The sequence below is a fragment of the Trichoderma asperellum genome, chromosome 5, assembly GCF_020647865.1.
Source record: "Trichoderma asperellum chromosome 5, complete sequence".
Lineage (NCBI taxonomy): Eukaryota > Fungi > Ascomycota > Sordariomycetes > Hypocreales > Hypocreaceae > Trichoderma > Trichoderma asperellum.
Window position 1 is genome coordinate 820,471 of NC_089419.1, and position 12,365 is coordinate 832,835.

Below are 12,365 nucleotides of genomic sequence, written 5' to 3' on the forward strand. Positions count from 1 at the left end.
TTTTCAGCGGCATACTGGAAAGGAGTGGAGGCTGGTGAGATTTTGGAAATTCTATGAAGAATTTCACAATAGGTTTTACCGTTTTCTGCCTGCCTGCCTCGCCCAGCTGGCGTGATGGATGGCATCTGGGGTAGTGTTTGCACAGATCTAACCAGTGGTAAGGTCTATAAGCAGGTATAAACCAGAAATACCAGATACACAGCGCAGCCAGAGAGATAGACATACTATACTATGATTCCCCAGTTGTTCTATGCCGAAGTGCAGACATTCCGTTTTTCTTTAACAAAGTCGACAATTGAATACATGGAGGCGAAACTGTGGAAATGATAAGAAATCTGGTTTACTGGCCCCACGAGTGCAGAGAGCATTTGTGAGGGCCTTTGGTTGGTATTTATCGTGTTTTGGAGAATATTTTCCCATCCTCTGTTTTTATCTGCGCGATATGGAGTTGAAGAAAATCCCTAGGCACCATTAGAGTTACTCCCAGAGACATGAGAGGCAAAAGGGAAAAAGAAAAATTAAAAAAAAAAAAAAAAAAAACTTTGACACTTGCAAGTTTGGCAATTTCATATGCAATGTGGTGGTATTCGAGGGACTTTTTGCGAGGATGATGGCCCAGACAGTGTCAGGAAGAAGCGGCCCCTTTTGAGTAGCGGAAATAATAATAGAATAGATCTGACAGCTTTGTTCCATGGTCTAATTTTGTGTGAGAAGCGGGAAACTACGAATTGTTTTTGCTTCGAGATGAGAGAAGGGTATATACTAGCGTATTCAAGAGTCTGCGACAGAGGTGCTGATATACCTGCTTTACGACGTCGTGATTTTTTTGTCTACCATTTCAGGCTCTGAAATGGGTAACAAACATTGGCATGGGTGTAATCCTCTCCATGATTCGTTCAGGCAAAGAGACCACGGCATAGAAATTGGCGAGAACAGATCCATTAGAGCTCAAAGAGTTCACCAAGGATTGTTGGATCATTCAATTGGCATCACTTGCCCAAATCAAGACCACCAAATCCACTGCAGTGGGGACATTGATGAAAGGGCTATCCAGATTAGGCTCAGCCACCATGTTCGGTGAGGAGGCCCGAGAAAATCATATTTGCGGACCGGAATTTTCTCGTGCCAAGTGAAGGGGATCAAGTCTCCAAGAGGAGAGTTATTGTTTAAACAATTCTGATTGTCTAGTTTTCTATTGTGCCACTTTCGGCATTTGTGGAAAATTGGGGTACCCCACACAACCTTTAATTTTAAGCTTGTAATCATGGTTGGCGTTAGTGGAAGCCAGTATTTTGGGGGTAAAAGATTTTCCAATTCAGGTCCTACATGAACTCCATTCAGATGCGGAACGGCACTACAATAGCCTGGGGATAACGGCCACTTATCCCCAAAAGCTAAAAGCATCGCTATTTAACACTAAACATGTTTCTTTAGCGCATGGTTTGAAGGGTTGAAAAAGCCGTTTATCCTAAAAGTGCACTACGCGCTTCTCATCGAGATGAGCTGACGATGCGCTGTATCAGCCATACTTATCATAATGCAAGGGACTAGAAATGCGGTGCAACATCAATTTTTTTTTTATACCCCCTCCAGTTTGCCAGTAATCAAGAGAAATATTATGAAGAAAAGGAAATCTTTCTTTGGCCCTCTCCCTACCTCTCTTTCTCTTTGGGAAAAATGTTTTGCCTCAGGAAAAACCCATTAAAGGGACCCATTAAAGGCTTCAAAGTAATCCCAATCGCCACCATGATTCGAGCCAAGCCAGGCCAAGGCTCTTGGTATGCGCCACATTAAATGTCGCTGCATTCTCTAGATCAAAAGGGCCTTATTCTCCATCCTATTCTTACCTAGTCCTTCCACAAAATCTAGCTCTAGAACCAATCCTTCCGGATGTCACACTAATCAATGAGGATGCACTTGCATTGAAACTGAAGACTAGCAAGGATTACTCTAAGCGCTAATGTGGAATTATATATTAAACAGTAGCAGTGTAGTGAAGCGGGTTGGAGCCTTTGGACGCTGCGTTCCCCGCATGCGGTACTTCAAGTAGAAGGGGTGCTTAAGTTGAATGCCGATATAAAGATCAACTTTAATGTACAGATGCTTAGTGACTACCTAGTAGCCATATGGTCTCTATGAGCGGATACGGGAGTTGGAGATACAGGAGTTGGGGTTCAGCTCATGGAAGTCAATGAGGGTTAGGAGGTTCAACTTGTGCGACATCTTTATCATACATGTCCATCTCGTCGCGCAGGATGAGCTCGAAACTAGCTGCAGCAATATCACTTCATCTATTCAATCCTCAGGCAACAGCAGCCATGATAACTAAATCTCTAGCCTTTCATATTCGGGACATCTCGGAAGCTTACAACTCCTCAACTTGTTGTTCTGCAATGCTTCCCCCAACACAACAGTTCACGTCTGGTGCTTGTATCGTATTCTGCTCCACAGCAGGCTACAGCAATGCGCCCTCCCTCTTACCATATCCTTGGTTAGTCAACCATCATTCAACTAACACGACGAACACGCCTTCTCTCCACTTGTCCACCCCTATTCCACATAGCAGGATGGCCCCTCGTACGGCCTTATACCGGTCTAGTTGCCAAGAATTCCAGTATTGAACTAAAGCAATCTCTCCAACGATGCTTTTACCATTTCCCCTCTCTTCATACAATCCTAGCTATTCCCTCCACATTATCCCCGCATTCCTCGTTACGGCTCCTCCAGATTACTTCCCCATGTTCCCCAGGCTAAGAGGAGCAATACGCGGCCAATGTTCGCTTACCTTTGGCTTTTTAACCTCTTAAGCCTAGTAGTTAAAACTTCGTGTTTGAGCGAAACAGTCCTAGATTTGGGGTGGACAAAGCGGAGGAAAAAAAAGTCAATCTCGTTCAGATCCTTCGAGGCCAGCCACAATCAAGCCAAAAGATAGAAGCCCCGAAAGGTTGGCTGCTTAGCTCTCCCCACGACGAGATTACGCGGTTGGTTCAGAGTGCGTGTGACTATATGCTTGCCCAGATATGGGTCAGCATCAAGGCTTTCACCCGACTCCAAGTGACGATCTTTGCTGCAGCCTCGCGATTTATCGTCTAGCCTCCTCCCCCCATGCTAGTGCAATTTATGAAGCCATCTTTTATTCTGCGTATCGTATTATTTCTCCGAAAAGTTTATAAATAAAGTTCCTGTGGCCTCGATCGCACCTTGGCCCTTCTTCTCGTTAGGCTACCGTGTCCCGTCAGGTCATCGCTGCCGCTCGTATCATACGTCTATAAATACAACCCTTTTGTCGGACTCATATTCAGACAAGAACTCACCATCAGGTTCATTTCATTCTTTCCCATCTTCCTTTCCCACCAGTAAGTCCAATACCAGGTAACAAGCTGGTACAATGTCAGACACCGCCGCCTCAACACGGCATGAGCCTGCCGACAACCTGGCCAAGGGCGTCATCGCCACGGCCAGACAGTCGTGGAAAGATCTTTTTGTCTGGAAGCAGCGGGTCGTCCTCACCAACGCCTACGGTGAGACTAGATGCGAGTGGCACGAGCCGGACCGCATCCAGAACCCCATCTCCCTCTTCGCCCAGCTCTCCGCCAGGGACTGGATCTTCTTCATCGTCGGCTGGCTCGCGTGGACTGCCGACGCCTTTGACTTTCACGCCCTCTCCATCCAGACAGTTAAGCTGTCTAAATACTACGGCCGCTCCAAAACTGACATCACGACGGCCATCACTCTGACGCTGCTGCTTCGCTCCGCTGGCGCTGCCATCTTTGGCCTGGCCGGCGATAAATGGGGTCGTAAATGGCCCATGGTCTTCAACATGCTGGTGCTGGGATGTCTTCAGATTGCCACAATCTACTGCAAGACGTTTACTGAGTTTCTGGCGGTGCGAAGCTTGTTTGGCCTGTTCATGGGGGGCGTCTACGGCAACGCCATCGCCATGGCTCTGGAGCAATGCCCGTAAGTATTGATGCCTCACTTGTTAAGCTTGATCTTTCTCTTCTGCACTTTACTCGGTCGAAATCGACATCCTTTTTTGTCGGCTACGCTTTCGGGACACTAACATCTCTTGGCTCTCAGATCCAACGCGCGTGGCTTGATGTCCGGCATCCTCCAGCAAGGCTACTCGATGGGCTACGTCTTGGCTGCGTGCGCCAACCTTGGCGTTGGGGGCGCCGTCGATTCTTGGAAAACGGTCTTCTGGATTGGAGGTACGTTGCCCAGCTTTTTGAGCTTTCCGCTTATTTCATTTTGGCCTCTGATCTGACTTTTTGTGGCTTCAGCGGGATTATCCATTGGCGTCGGCCTGCTCCGCATCCCCTTTCCAGAATCGCAACAGTTTCTGGACGCCAAAAAGGCCGGCAAGAAGGCCTCTTCTCCGGGGGCTTTTTGGCGCGAGACGCGGACGATGCTCGCCCAGGAGTGGAAGATGTGCGTCTACTGCGTCATCCTCATGACGTGGTTCAACTACTACTCGCACACCTCGCAGGACTCCTACACCACCTTCATGCTGGAGCAGAAGAAGCTGGACAACGCTGGGGCGTCCCGCGCCTCCATCGTGATGAAGGTTGGCGCCGTCGTGGGTGGCACCATCATCGGCTATCTCAGCCAGTTTCTGGGCCGACGCCGCACAATGATGGGGGCTGCTCTCATGTCCGCCATCTTGATCCCCGCCTGGATTCTCCCCGAGGGAGAGCCAGCGCTGAGCGCCACCGGCTTTTTCATGCAGTTTTTCGTTCAGGGTGCTTGGGGTGTGATTCCCATTCATCTCAACGAGCTGTCTCCTGCTGCTTTCCGGTCGTCCTTTCCCGGTGTTACTTACCAGGTGGGCAACATGATCTCGTCTCCCTCGGCTCAGATCGTCAACGCAATCTCTGAGAAGACTTTTATCACCATCAGAGGCGGCGAGAAGGCCGAGGCGTACGGCCCCGTCATGGGAATTGCCACGGCCATCATAGCCACAGGCATCTTTTTGACTGTCATGGTTGGACCTGAGCGCCGTGGCCGTAACTTTGATGGCGTTGTCGCTGGTGTCGAGAGGAGCGGCTCGGATGAAGAAACTGGTGATAAGCCGACGGATGAGGAGAAAGGCGAAGTCACAAACGTAGAAGAGGCTGAAAAGAGAAGCCAGACACCAACACAGAGGGAGGTATAGACTTTTCCCTGTTCTGGCTTCGACTTTCAGTGTGACGAATTCCTTTCTCTATGCATCCAAGTACGGACGCCAGGGTGGATATCCTGACTGCGGCAGAAGCTCGTCACTCGGCCGATCTCGCTACAACAAGTCTTCTTTGGGTTGCCATTTTTTTTCATAGTTGTCCTCATTTTGGTGTTGCTACTTTGACAAGTACTCGAAATGTTCGTGTTATGATATCCACTAGTCGTTTGAAAGAAGCGGGCCTGCAAACTACTGTAATAATGTATATCACGGAATATGTATAAGCGAGAAAGAGAGTTTCTAGAGCAATTTAATTTTATTTAATCCAAAATTCTTAGTCATTTCATCATTTAATGCATCTAACCCTGATGGGTCAAACTTCTTTGCCCATGTAGGTCAAGTCATGGTGACGTCGTTTTCGGCTGCAACACCGTCATTTTCCCAAACCAGCTACGATAGGCCGGCATCACTTCAATGTCGATAGGTACCCATCAAAGACAAGGTCAAGCCATATTCTAAAAATGATCTGCATATAGCGTGCCACCAGTAACACGCGCCTGGCACTATCGCCCACACACGACTGGTCTGCCATCATAGCCCGGCTGGTGGAGACGTCATGATCGCCGCGGATTCGCCACAAATCAGGAACCCCCAGATTTTGCGAATACGTAGTTCGTTCGCTTCAGCACACTGTGTCCGGAATAGGAATTCCATTTCTTGAATGTTTGCAGGGTCGGTGGGACTATTATTAACCATGGGCCGTCATGGCGACATCATGAATGCATGTCATGGACTTGCCACAGGATGCGCCAGAACGGTTATAAAAAGACCCTTGAAGCCTTGTTCAGACAACATAGAATAATCTTGTATTACAATCAATTCAAACACACAAAAAAAAAAGAAACAAACAAACAAACAATTCTACAACACCAACAATGCCTCTTTCCAGCAAAAAGAACCAGGCTCTCGCAGCAGAGCAGCAAAACATTGCAGCCTCCGGCGCTGCTGGCCCCACCTACGGCACCGGTCCCGGCCACGCAAACGCCGCAAACGCAAACCTCCCCGGCCCGGCACCGTTCACCGCCGGACCGCACCGCCACGATGTCCTCAACAAGCTGGATCCCACTGTCGACAGCGGCACGGGAGGGATGCAGGTCCTCACCGGCTCTCACCACAACGCAGGAATGGGCGGCGTGCCGGGCCAAACCCCGGTCCAAGGCAGAGCCGGCGGAGTAATGGGCAGCAACAACCCCTACCATGGCGGCAATGTCGCGGATCCGACTCTGCCCAACGCCGGCAACTACTACACCATGGGCACAAACGTCGTCCCAGGCAGCAATGCCGCTCCTCGCAACGTCCCCGAGGGCACCTACGGGCCGCATACCTCTCGCGTAGCCAATGCCGCTGATCCGCGAGTCGACTCTGACGCAGACCACCGCCGAAGAGTAGGACTCGGCACTGGAGCCGGCTCTGGAGCTGCAGCTAGAGGTGGAGTTGGAGCAGGATCTGGGGGAAACAGCAGACCGATATTCCCCCCTGGAGTTGGTGGCCCAGCCCCGACAACAGCAGGACCTCATCGACATGATGTGCTGAACAAGCTGGACCCAACTGTGGATAGTCGATCTGCCACCACGGTTGATGCCACTGGCCGCAAAATCATCCCCTAAGCAATAACGAGACGACGATGTGAAGGTATGCTGGTGGTTTAGTCTTTCTATCAGAATGCTATGTACGATTAACGATATGGTTTGGCTTGAGATTTCGGAAGATACCAAATGGGAATGATTTAACGACGGGTCAACCAGCAGGAGAATTTTCTTTGTACACTATCTAGGAGATTTCAGTTTATGAATAATGACCAGTTTGATCTACTACCTCTGGAAAACAGCAATAGTAATTGTGATGGCATGCAAAGAAGTAAATTTATATATCAAGGATAGAAAACTACGATTTGCCAATGCACAGCAATTATTGTAATTATAAGTGATACATCTTGTCAATGAAGACTCCATAGTGTTTCAACGAAGAATGGATGAATTCTACACAAATCGTATTCCCTCGCTCCATGGTATTGCTCACCTTAGCCCCTACTCACGCTATCGGCAACCTCCATCTAGGGCCTTTCTTTCCAAGCACTCATTTAGATTATTTTCGGGTCTCACAAGCAACCGAAATCGCAGCTTGAAAAATACTCCAATAGCATGACAAACCACATCCGCTTCGAAGATTTCTCCCTTATTATACACGCCTTATCATACACGCGGTATCCGCTGTGAGCTTGGCTACCAAAACGCTAGCTGGAGATATTTTAGGATTCCATTATGAACGCTTATGCGTCTTCTCCTCGCTCCATTTAGAAAATATTCCGCTCCTAGCGAAGCCGATTCTGTTGCTGTACCAAGCTACCAAGTGGCAAGGGCCACGAGCCGACATAATCCTCAGTGCCTATACCACAGAGGAAGCCAAGCCCTCGCCCCTCGTAGTGCGCTTTTCCATATACGCTTTCAATATCAATCATTCCTAACCCATATCGCTGGCTTCAGCTCATTGCGCCTTCCCTCGGCTGTTGAAGATGGTGATGATACCGAATCCAACGTAGAACAGGGCTACTGGGTAGGCCACAAGGCCACGCATATCCTTCATTTTGCCGACAGCTAAGACAAGTTAGTTGTATATTCTCCCAAAAGAAACAACCTTTTTTTTTTTTTTTTTTTCAACTTTTGAATCGTACTCACCACAAAAGATGGCGCTTGATCGTGACGTCGACCAGCAAATAGCCAAGCTTGTAAGGATATATCCCGCCATGCAATCAAGAGGCATGACAACACCAACCAATGACGTAAGGACAAGTGGCAAGAAGCTATATCCCAGTACACTAGCATTCTGAGTAAACGTAAGTGTGCTAGGCGTAGGGTCGGCTCCAGGATATCCCGATGGGGTGTCGGGCGTCATCAAGCTGAGAATCATATACAAGGTAGTCGAGCCCATGACTGCGAGACTGTAGACGTAGCCAAAGTGAACCTGGCCACTGCAAAGCAGAAAAGCGCCAAACAGGATCACGAACAGCAAAGGTCCAGCCAAGTCAGAGTCGTTCATGACATGCTCCAGCCGCTCGATAGGGGAGAACGGGTTGAGGACAGCAAGCGTCTTGGCCTGCATGTGCGCAAAGTCGACGCCCAGCTCCTCTCGTAATGACGGTTCGTTGTCGTAGCCCTCTGCGGAAAAGGCAGCCAGCCAGCCCGTCCTCAGGCCGGTCTGTTCGCGATAGCCGCCGCCAGGAGGGACGCCGTAGCTGGTCGGGGGAGCTTGTGAGGGCGCGGCCTGGTAGGAGCCATGATAGAATTGGAGGTTCTCGGTCGCTGAGGGAGATGCAGAGGCGCCGTACTGGTTGTAGTATTGCGCCATTGTCAAGTGGTGATGCTGCGGTGGCGGTACGTAGAAATTGCGGCGTGGATGACGTTTGGAGAGTGACGCGATGCTATATGAATTGGAGTTGCAGGCGGCTTGACTTGACATGTGGTTTCAGAGAGGTTCCAGATGCTTAGGTGGCGGATTACGTAAGACAAGGCTGCGATAAGAGCGCCGATAACGATGGCCGTTGAGCTCCAGCTTTGAAGCTTTTGGCGGTCATTTTAGTACACCAAAGTACAGTATGTACCTCCGAAGCCACTTTCTCGTATATATTTTGGTCCGAATAGGGTCGATCTAAGGATGGGATTTTAAAACCAGATCCATAATAGAAGCGCAATAGAAGCGCAATAGAGCCGAGTGAAATGCCATTGTCACACCGAATTGCAGCTGGAAGCTACACCAGCAATTGCACGTGCCCATACTCGAGTACAGGTACTCAGACACTAAAGAGGCTCCCGCGGTGCTAGCAGGTACCTTGCATGTACTGCCCAAAGCCTCTCTTGCGACAACCATCTTGGACTTCCTCCTTCAACACCATACACACCACATTCGACACACTGCCATTCACCATCAGCTCTCGCCATGGCTTCATTTGGCGAACCCCCGCCGCCAGACGCCGGCTCTGATGTCCGGAACGAGGTCAAGAAACCTAAAAAGAAAAAGGTCCTCCTCATGGGCAAGTCCGGGTCCGGAAAGTCGAGCATGCGCAGCATCATCTTCAGCAACTACATAGCGCGCGACACTCGAAGATTGTGAGTTCCTCTCTCTCTCGTTTCTCTCTCTTCATGTTCTTTTGCTTGTTTCATACTAATTCTCTCGCTTGCAGAGGCGCCACCATCGACATTGACCTCTCCCACGTCAAGTTCCTCGGCAACCTCACCCTCAATCTCTGGGACTGCGGCGGCCAGGAGGCCTTTATGGAGAACTACCTCTCCCAGCAGCGCGTCCACGTCTTCTCCAACGTCGGCGTGCTCATCTACGTCTTCGACATCGAGTCGCGCGACGTCGACCGCGACCTGGCCACCTACGTCTCCATCCTCTCTGCCCTGCTGCAGTACTCCCCCGCCGCCAAGATGTACATCCTCGTCCACAAGATGGATCTCGTTGTGCCTAATTCCCGCGAGACCGTCTACGATGAGCGTGTGCGGCTCGTGCGCCAGAAGACGGCCGAGTACGTCAACTCGGTCGGCATGGACATTAGCAACGTCGACCTCACGCCCTTTGCCACGTCCATCTGGGACCAGAGCCTGTATAAGGCCTGGGCGTCCATCATCCATGATTTGGTCCCCAACCTCTCCGTCATTGAGCACAACCTCGCCAACCTCGGTGTTGCCATCGAGGCTGAGGAGCTTCTCCTCTTCGAACGCACGTCTTTCCTCGCCGTCTCATCGTGGACCTCTCCCGAGGGCCGGAACAACCCCACAGAAGACCGTCAGGAGCGCATGTCCAACATCATGAAGCACTTCAAGCAGAGCATATCACGCTACACCGGTACGCCACGCAATGCCGAGCAGTTCATCCGCATGGAGCACAAGGCTGGCCTGCGCTTCAGCCTCTTCATCCTGAAATTCACCACCAACACCTACCTCATGGTGGTGCTGCCGCCTGGGGAAGCACGATTCAATGCCGCCATGCTGAACTGCCAAATTGCCATTGAGCATTTCAAATTTTTGGATGCTCCAGCAACTACGCCCACTGCCGCTGCACAAATGGCTCCACAGGCTTGAGGAGCTGGGATCACAAAGAGATGGGAGGAGAAATCCTAATGAGTTATGAAGCAGGCTATGTTAAGGGGGCGTTTCGGAACAAATAATACCTTGGTTTAATTCTTAACGGTAACAGCAGTGTTTGTAACTTACATTTACTCTGGTGTCTGATTTTTTTTTGGGGATGTTTGGTTTTTTTTTTTTTTTTTTTTTTTTTTTTTTTTTTGTACATAATTAGAACAGTCTGTAGCATAAACTTGCACGTCAGCAGTTGATAACTTTCGAATGGCTACGGCTACGTGAGGACCGAGAAAGAACTAGCGCAACTGTGATTTCTGTCTTAAAGTTGACCTTTTTTTTTTTTTATTATTTATTTAAAACCGATCTCTACTCATCTATGTGTGAGTTTTGCCAAACTTGATTTAAAAGCAATGCATCCCGTTGTTCCCTTTAGTTCAATGCCTAACCCATGTCTCCATAACCTCGTCTATGCCCACTTAACAACGGCTGTTCCGCCCTTCTTGAACTCGGGCATCTCACCCAGAACAAGAGCCTTATCTGTGTGCTCCTTATTGGGGAAAGTCGTAGCCAGGACCCAGGCTCGATCACGGGTCTCTACTGAAGCGCCCTGAACAAAGCCGTATACATCGCCCACCGTGTGCGTGGTGTTGAAACGAGCAGGCAGTCTAGATCCGTCAGGCATCTGGATTCTAATCATGATTGTTGGTTGTGTATCGTCAATGGTTGGCGCCGGAAGAGCAGATGACGATGAAGCTCCGGAGGGAGCGGCGGCTGCAGATGTCGTGGCTAGGGCACCAGGGACTGGGCTACCAAGGCGATGGCCAGCGCTGGCAAAGGGTTTGTATTGCTTTGGTGGCTGTTTGTAGGGGCTGTCGTGTTGGTGGAGCTTCACATCGACAGATTGATCGTGTTGGACATTCATCAGATGTAGAGGAGCCCGGCCAGAGCGTATCAGCTGGAGATCCGCCTCGTTCTGAGGGTCGTCAAAACGACGAAGCTCGCCATCGTCAATACTGAATCCATCGTGCCAGATGTGGAGCACTCGTTCAACTGGGGGGCCTGTTGGCCTCTGTTCAGCACCACGAGGATCGGGGATGCTTCGGCTCTCCACGCCATCTCCACCAAGTGTTACGCCGGTGCCGCGGAAATGAGTCTGGCGAGAAGGGCCGGCTTCGGGGTTGGCATCAGATTGCCGTGAGTTGCTATATGATATCAGAAAACTGCCATTTCAAGAAAGTATATCCACGTCACTCACGCTTTGGCCTTGGCCAAGATGTCACTGATAATCTTCCTCGAGCCGCCTTCTGATGTGGGATCTTGAACCGCAAGTCCAGACTTTTCGCCGCCGGCAAACAGATTGCCACGTCCATCTTCCTCATCATCATCATCGTAGTCGTCGTCCTCGTCATCATCATCGTGGTGAGCAGCTGAGCCTCCTAGTGATCCCAATGTGGCAATTCCCTTCTTCTTCGGTTGCTTCGACTTCCGAGACGCCGCACTAGAGAAGTCTTCTTGCGGTGCAGGGCGGCCATCCAAAGTTCGTGGGCCGCTATACTGCTCAAGCGTGCCCTCTTCAGCCTGTTTCCTGCGTCGTTCGTCGTTTCGCTCATCCTCGTCGTGGAAGTAGGAGTTGCAGGCCGCCAGCATGTCCCAGCCGTTGGATTCAAGGTACTGAATGGCCTGTATCAATCAGTATTAGCGACTTGCTAAACAGCATGATGGATCCGCGTTCATGATTATACTAACCAGCTCTTCTGAGGCGCCACTCATGGTAACAAAGTTCCGTACCATCTCCTCACGATCTGGCACTTCATCTTCCCGCGCCATGGTGATGAGAAGCTATGAGGGGTCGTGAACAAGGTTGGAGGTAAACAAAATTTGCAAAGAAGCAGAGAAATAGAGCTGAATCTGCAACTATCAGTCGTTGTTGTCTTCCTCCTGTAAGTACGTACTATCGATGCCAAAAAAAAATTGAATCTGTTGTTTGTTTGATAGCTTTTCGATTCGATTACCAAAGCAAGGCAGCGGCTCACTTTCGTCATGCGAGCTGTCCCACACGCCTCTCACTT

General features: G+C 49.9%; 5 protein-coding genes across 5 annotated transcripts; 3 read left to right on the forward strand and 2 right to left on the reverse strand.

Moving 5' to 3' along the window:
- The first annotated feature begins 2,557 nt into the window (after positions 1-2,557).
- Positions 2,558-5,467, forward strand: TrAFT101_008426 (uncharacterized protein). The gene is made up of 3 exons (XM_024899850.2): positions 2,558-3,960; positions 4,081-4,211; positions 4,284-5,467. Exons 1-3 carry the CDS (start codon positions 3,389-3,391, stop codon positions 5,153-5,155), a joined length of 1,575 nt encoding a protein of 524 aa, XP_024762159.1. The 5' UTR covers positions 2,558-3,388; the 3' UTR covers positions 5,156-5,467.
- Positions 5,468-6,048: 581 nt separating this feature from the next.
- On the forward strand, positions 6,049-7,028 carry TrAFT101_008427 (uncharacterized protein). Its single transcript, XM_024907972.2, has one exon. It carries the CDS (start codon positions 6,094-6,096, stop codon positions 6,823-6,825), a length of 732 nt encoding a protein of 243 aa, XP_024762158.2. The 5' UTR covers positions 6,049-6,093; the 3' UTR covers positions 6,826-7,028.
- Positions 7,029-7,068: 40 nt separating this feature from the next.
- Positions 7,069-8,659, reverse strand: TrAFT101_008428 (uncharacterized protein). Its single transcript, XM_024899785.2, has 2 exons — positions 7,894-8,659; positions 7,069-7,812 (listed from the first exon to the last, which is right to left on the reverse strand). Exons 1-2 carry the CDS (start codon positions 8,561-8,563, stop codon positions 7,703-7,705), a joined length of 780 nt encoding a protein of 259 aa, XP_024762157.1. The 5' UTR covers positions 8,564-8,659; the 3' UTR covers positions 7,069-7,702.
- A 430-nt stretch (positions 8,660-9,089) lies between these two features.
- Positions 9,090-10,498, forward strand: TrAFT101_008429 (uncharacterized protein). The gene is made up of 2 exons (XM_024899886.2): positions 9,090-9,321; positions 9,396-10,498. Exons 1-2 carry the CDS (start codon positions 9,152-9,154, stop codon positions 10,294-10,296), a joined length of 1,071 nt encoding a protein of 356 aa, XP_024762156.2. The 5' UTR covers positions 9,090-9,151; the 3' UTR covers positions 10,297-10,498.
- Positions 10,499-10,631: 133 nt separating this feature from the next.
- TrAFT101_008430 (uncharacterized protein) lies at positions 10,632-12,329 on the reverse strand. The gene is made up of 3 exons (XM_024910571.2): positions 12,043-12,329; positions 11,552-11,976; positions 10,632-11,498 (listed from the first exon to the last, which is right to left on the reverse strand). Exons 1-3 carry the CDS (start codon positions 12,121-12,123, stop codon positions 10,763-10,765), a joined length of 1,242 nt encoding a protein of 413 aa, XP_024762155.2. The 5' UTR covers positions 12,124-12,329; the 3' UTR covers positions 10,632-10,762.
- Between the last annotated feature and the right edge of the window lie 36 nt (positions 12,330-12,365).

Excerpts from the sequence above, each read along its gene's own strand:
- TrAFT101_008430 (XM_024910571.2), bottom strand. The coding sequence starts at position 12,123 with ATGGCGCGGGAAGATGAAGTGCCAGATCGTGAGGAGATGGTACGGAAC. Across the intron at positions 11,977-12,042 it reads GTGGCGCCTCAGAAGAGCTG|GCCATTCAGTACCTTGAATC; the intron begins GTTAGTATAATC and ends TGATTGATACAG. Across the intron at positions 11,499-11,551 it reads ATCTTGGCCAAGGCCAAAGC|CAACTCACGGCAATCTGATG; the intron begins GTGAGTGACGTG and ends GATATCATATAG.
- TrAFT101_008426 (XM_024899850.2), top strand. The coding sequence starts at position 3,389 with ATGTCAGACACCGCCGCCTCAACACGGCATGAGCCTGCCGACAACCTG. Across the intron at positions 3,961-4,080 it reads ATGGCTCTGGAGCAATGCCC|ATCCAACGCGCGTGGCTTGA; the intron begins GTAAGTATTGAT and ends CTTGGCTCTCAG. Across the intron at positions 4,212-4,283 it reads AACGGTCTTCTGGATTGGAG|CGGGATTATCCATTGGCGTC; the intron begins GTACGTTGCCCA and ends TTGTGGCTTCAG.
- TrAFT101_008428 (XM_024899785.2), bottom strand. The coding sequence starts at position 8,563 with ATGGCGCAATACTACAACCAGTACGGCGCCTCTGCATCTCCCTCAGCG. Across the intron at positions 7,813-7,893 it reads ATCAAGCGCCATCTTTTGTG|CTGTCGGCAAAATGAAGGAT; the intron begins GTGAGTACGATT and ends AACTTGTCTTAG.
- TrAFT101_008427 (XM_024907972.2), top strand. The coding sequence starts at position 6,094 with ATGCCTCTTTCCAGCAAAAAGAACCAGGCTCTCGCAGCAGAGCAGCAA.
- TrAFT101_008429 (XM_024899886.2), top strand. The coding sequence starts at position 9,152 with ATGGCTTCATTTGGCGAACCCCCGCCGCCAGACGCCGGCTCTGATGTC. Across the intron at positions 9,322-9,395 it reads GCGCGCGACACTCGAAGATT|AGGCGCCACCATCGACATTG; the intron begins GTGAGTTCCTCT and ends TCTCGCTTGCAG.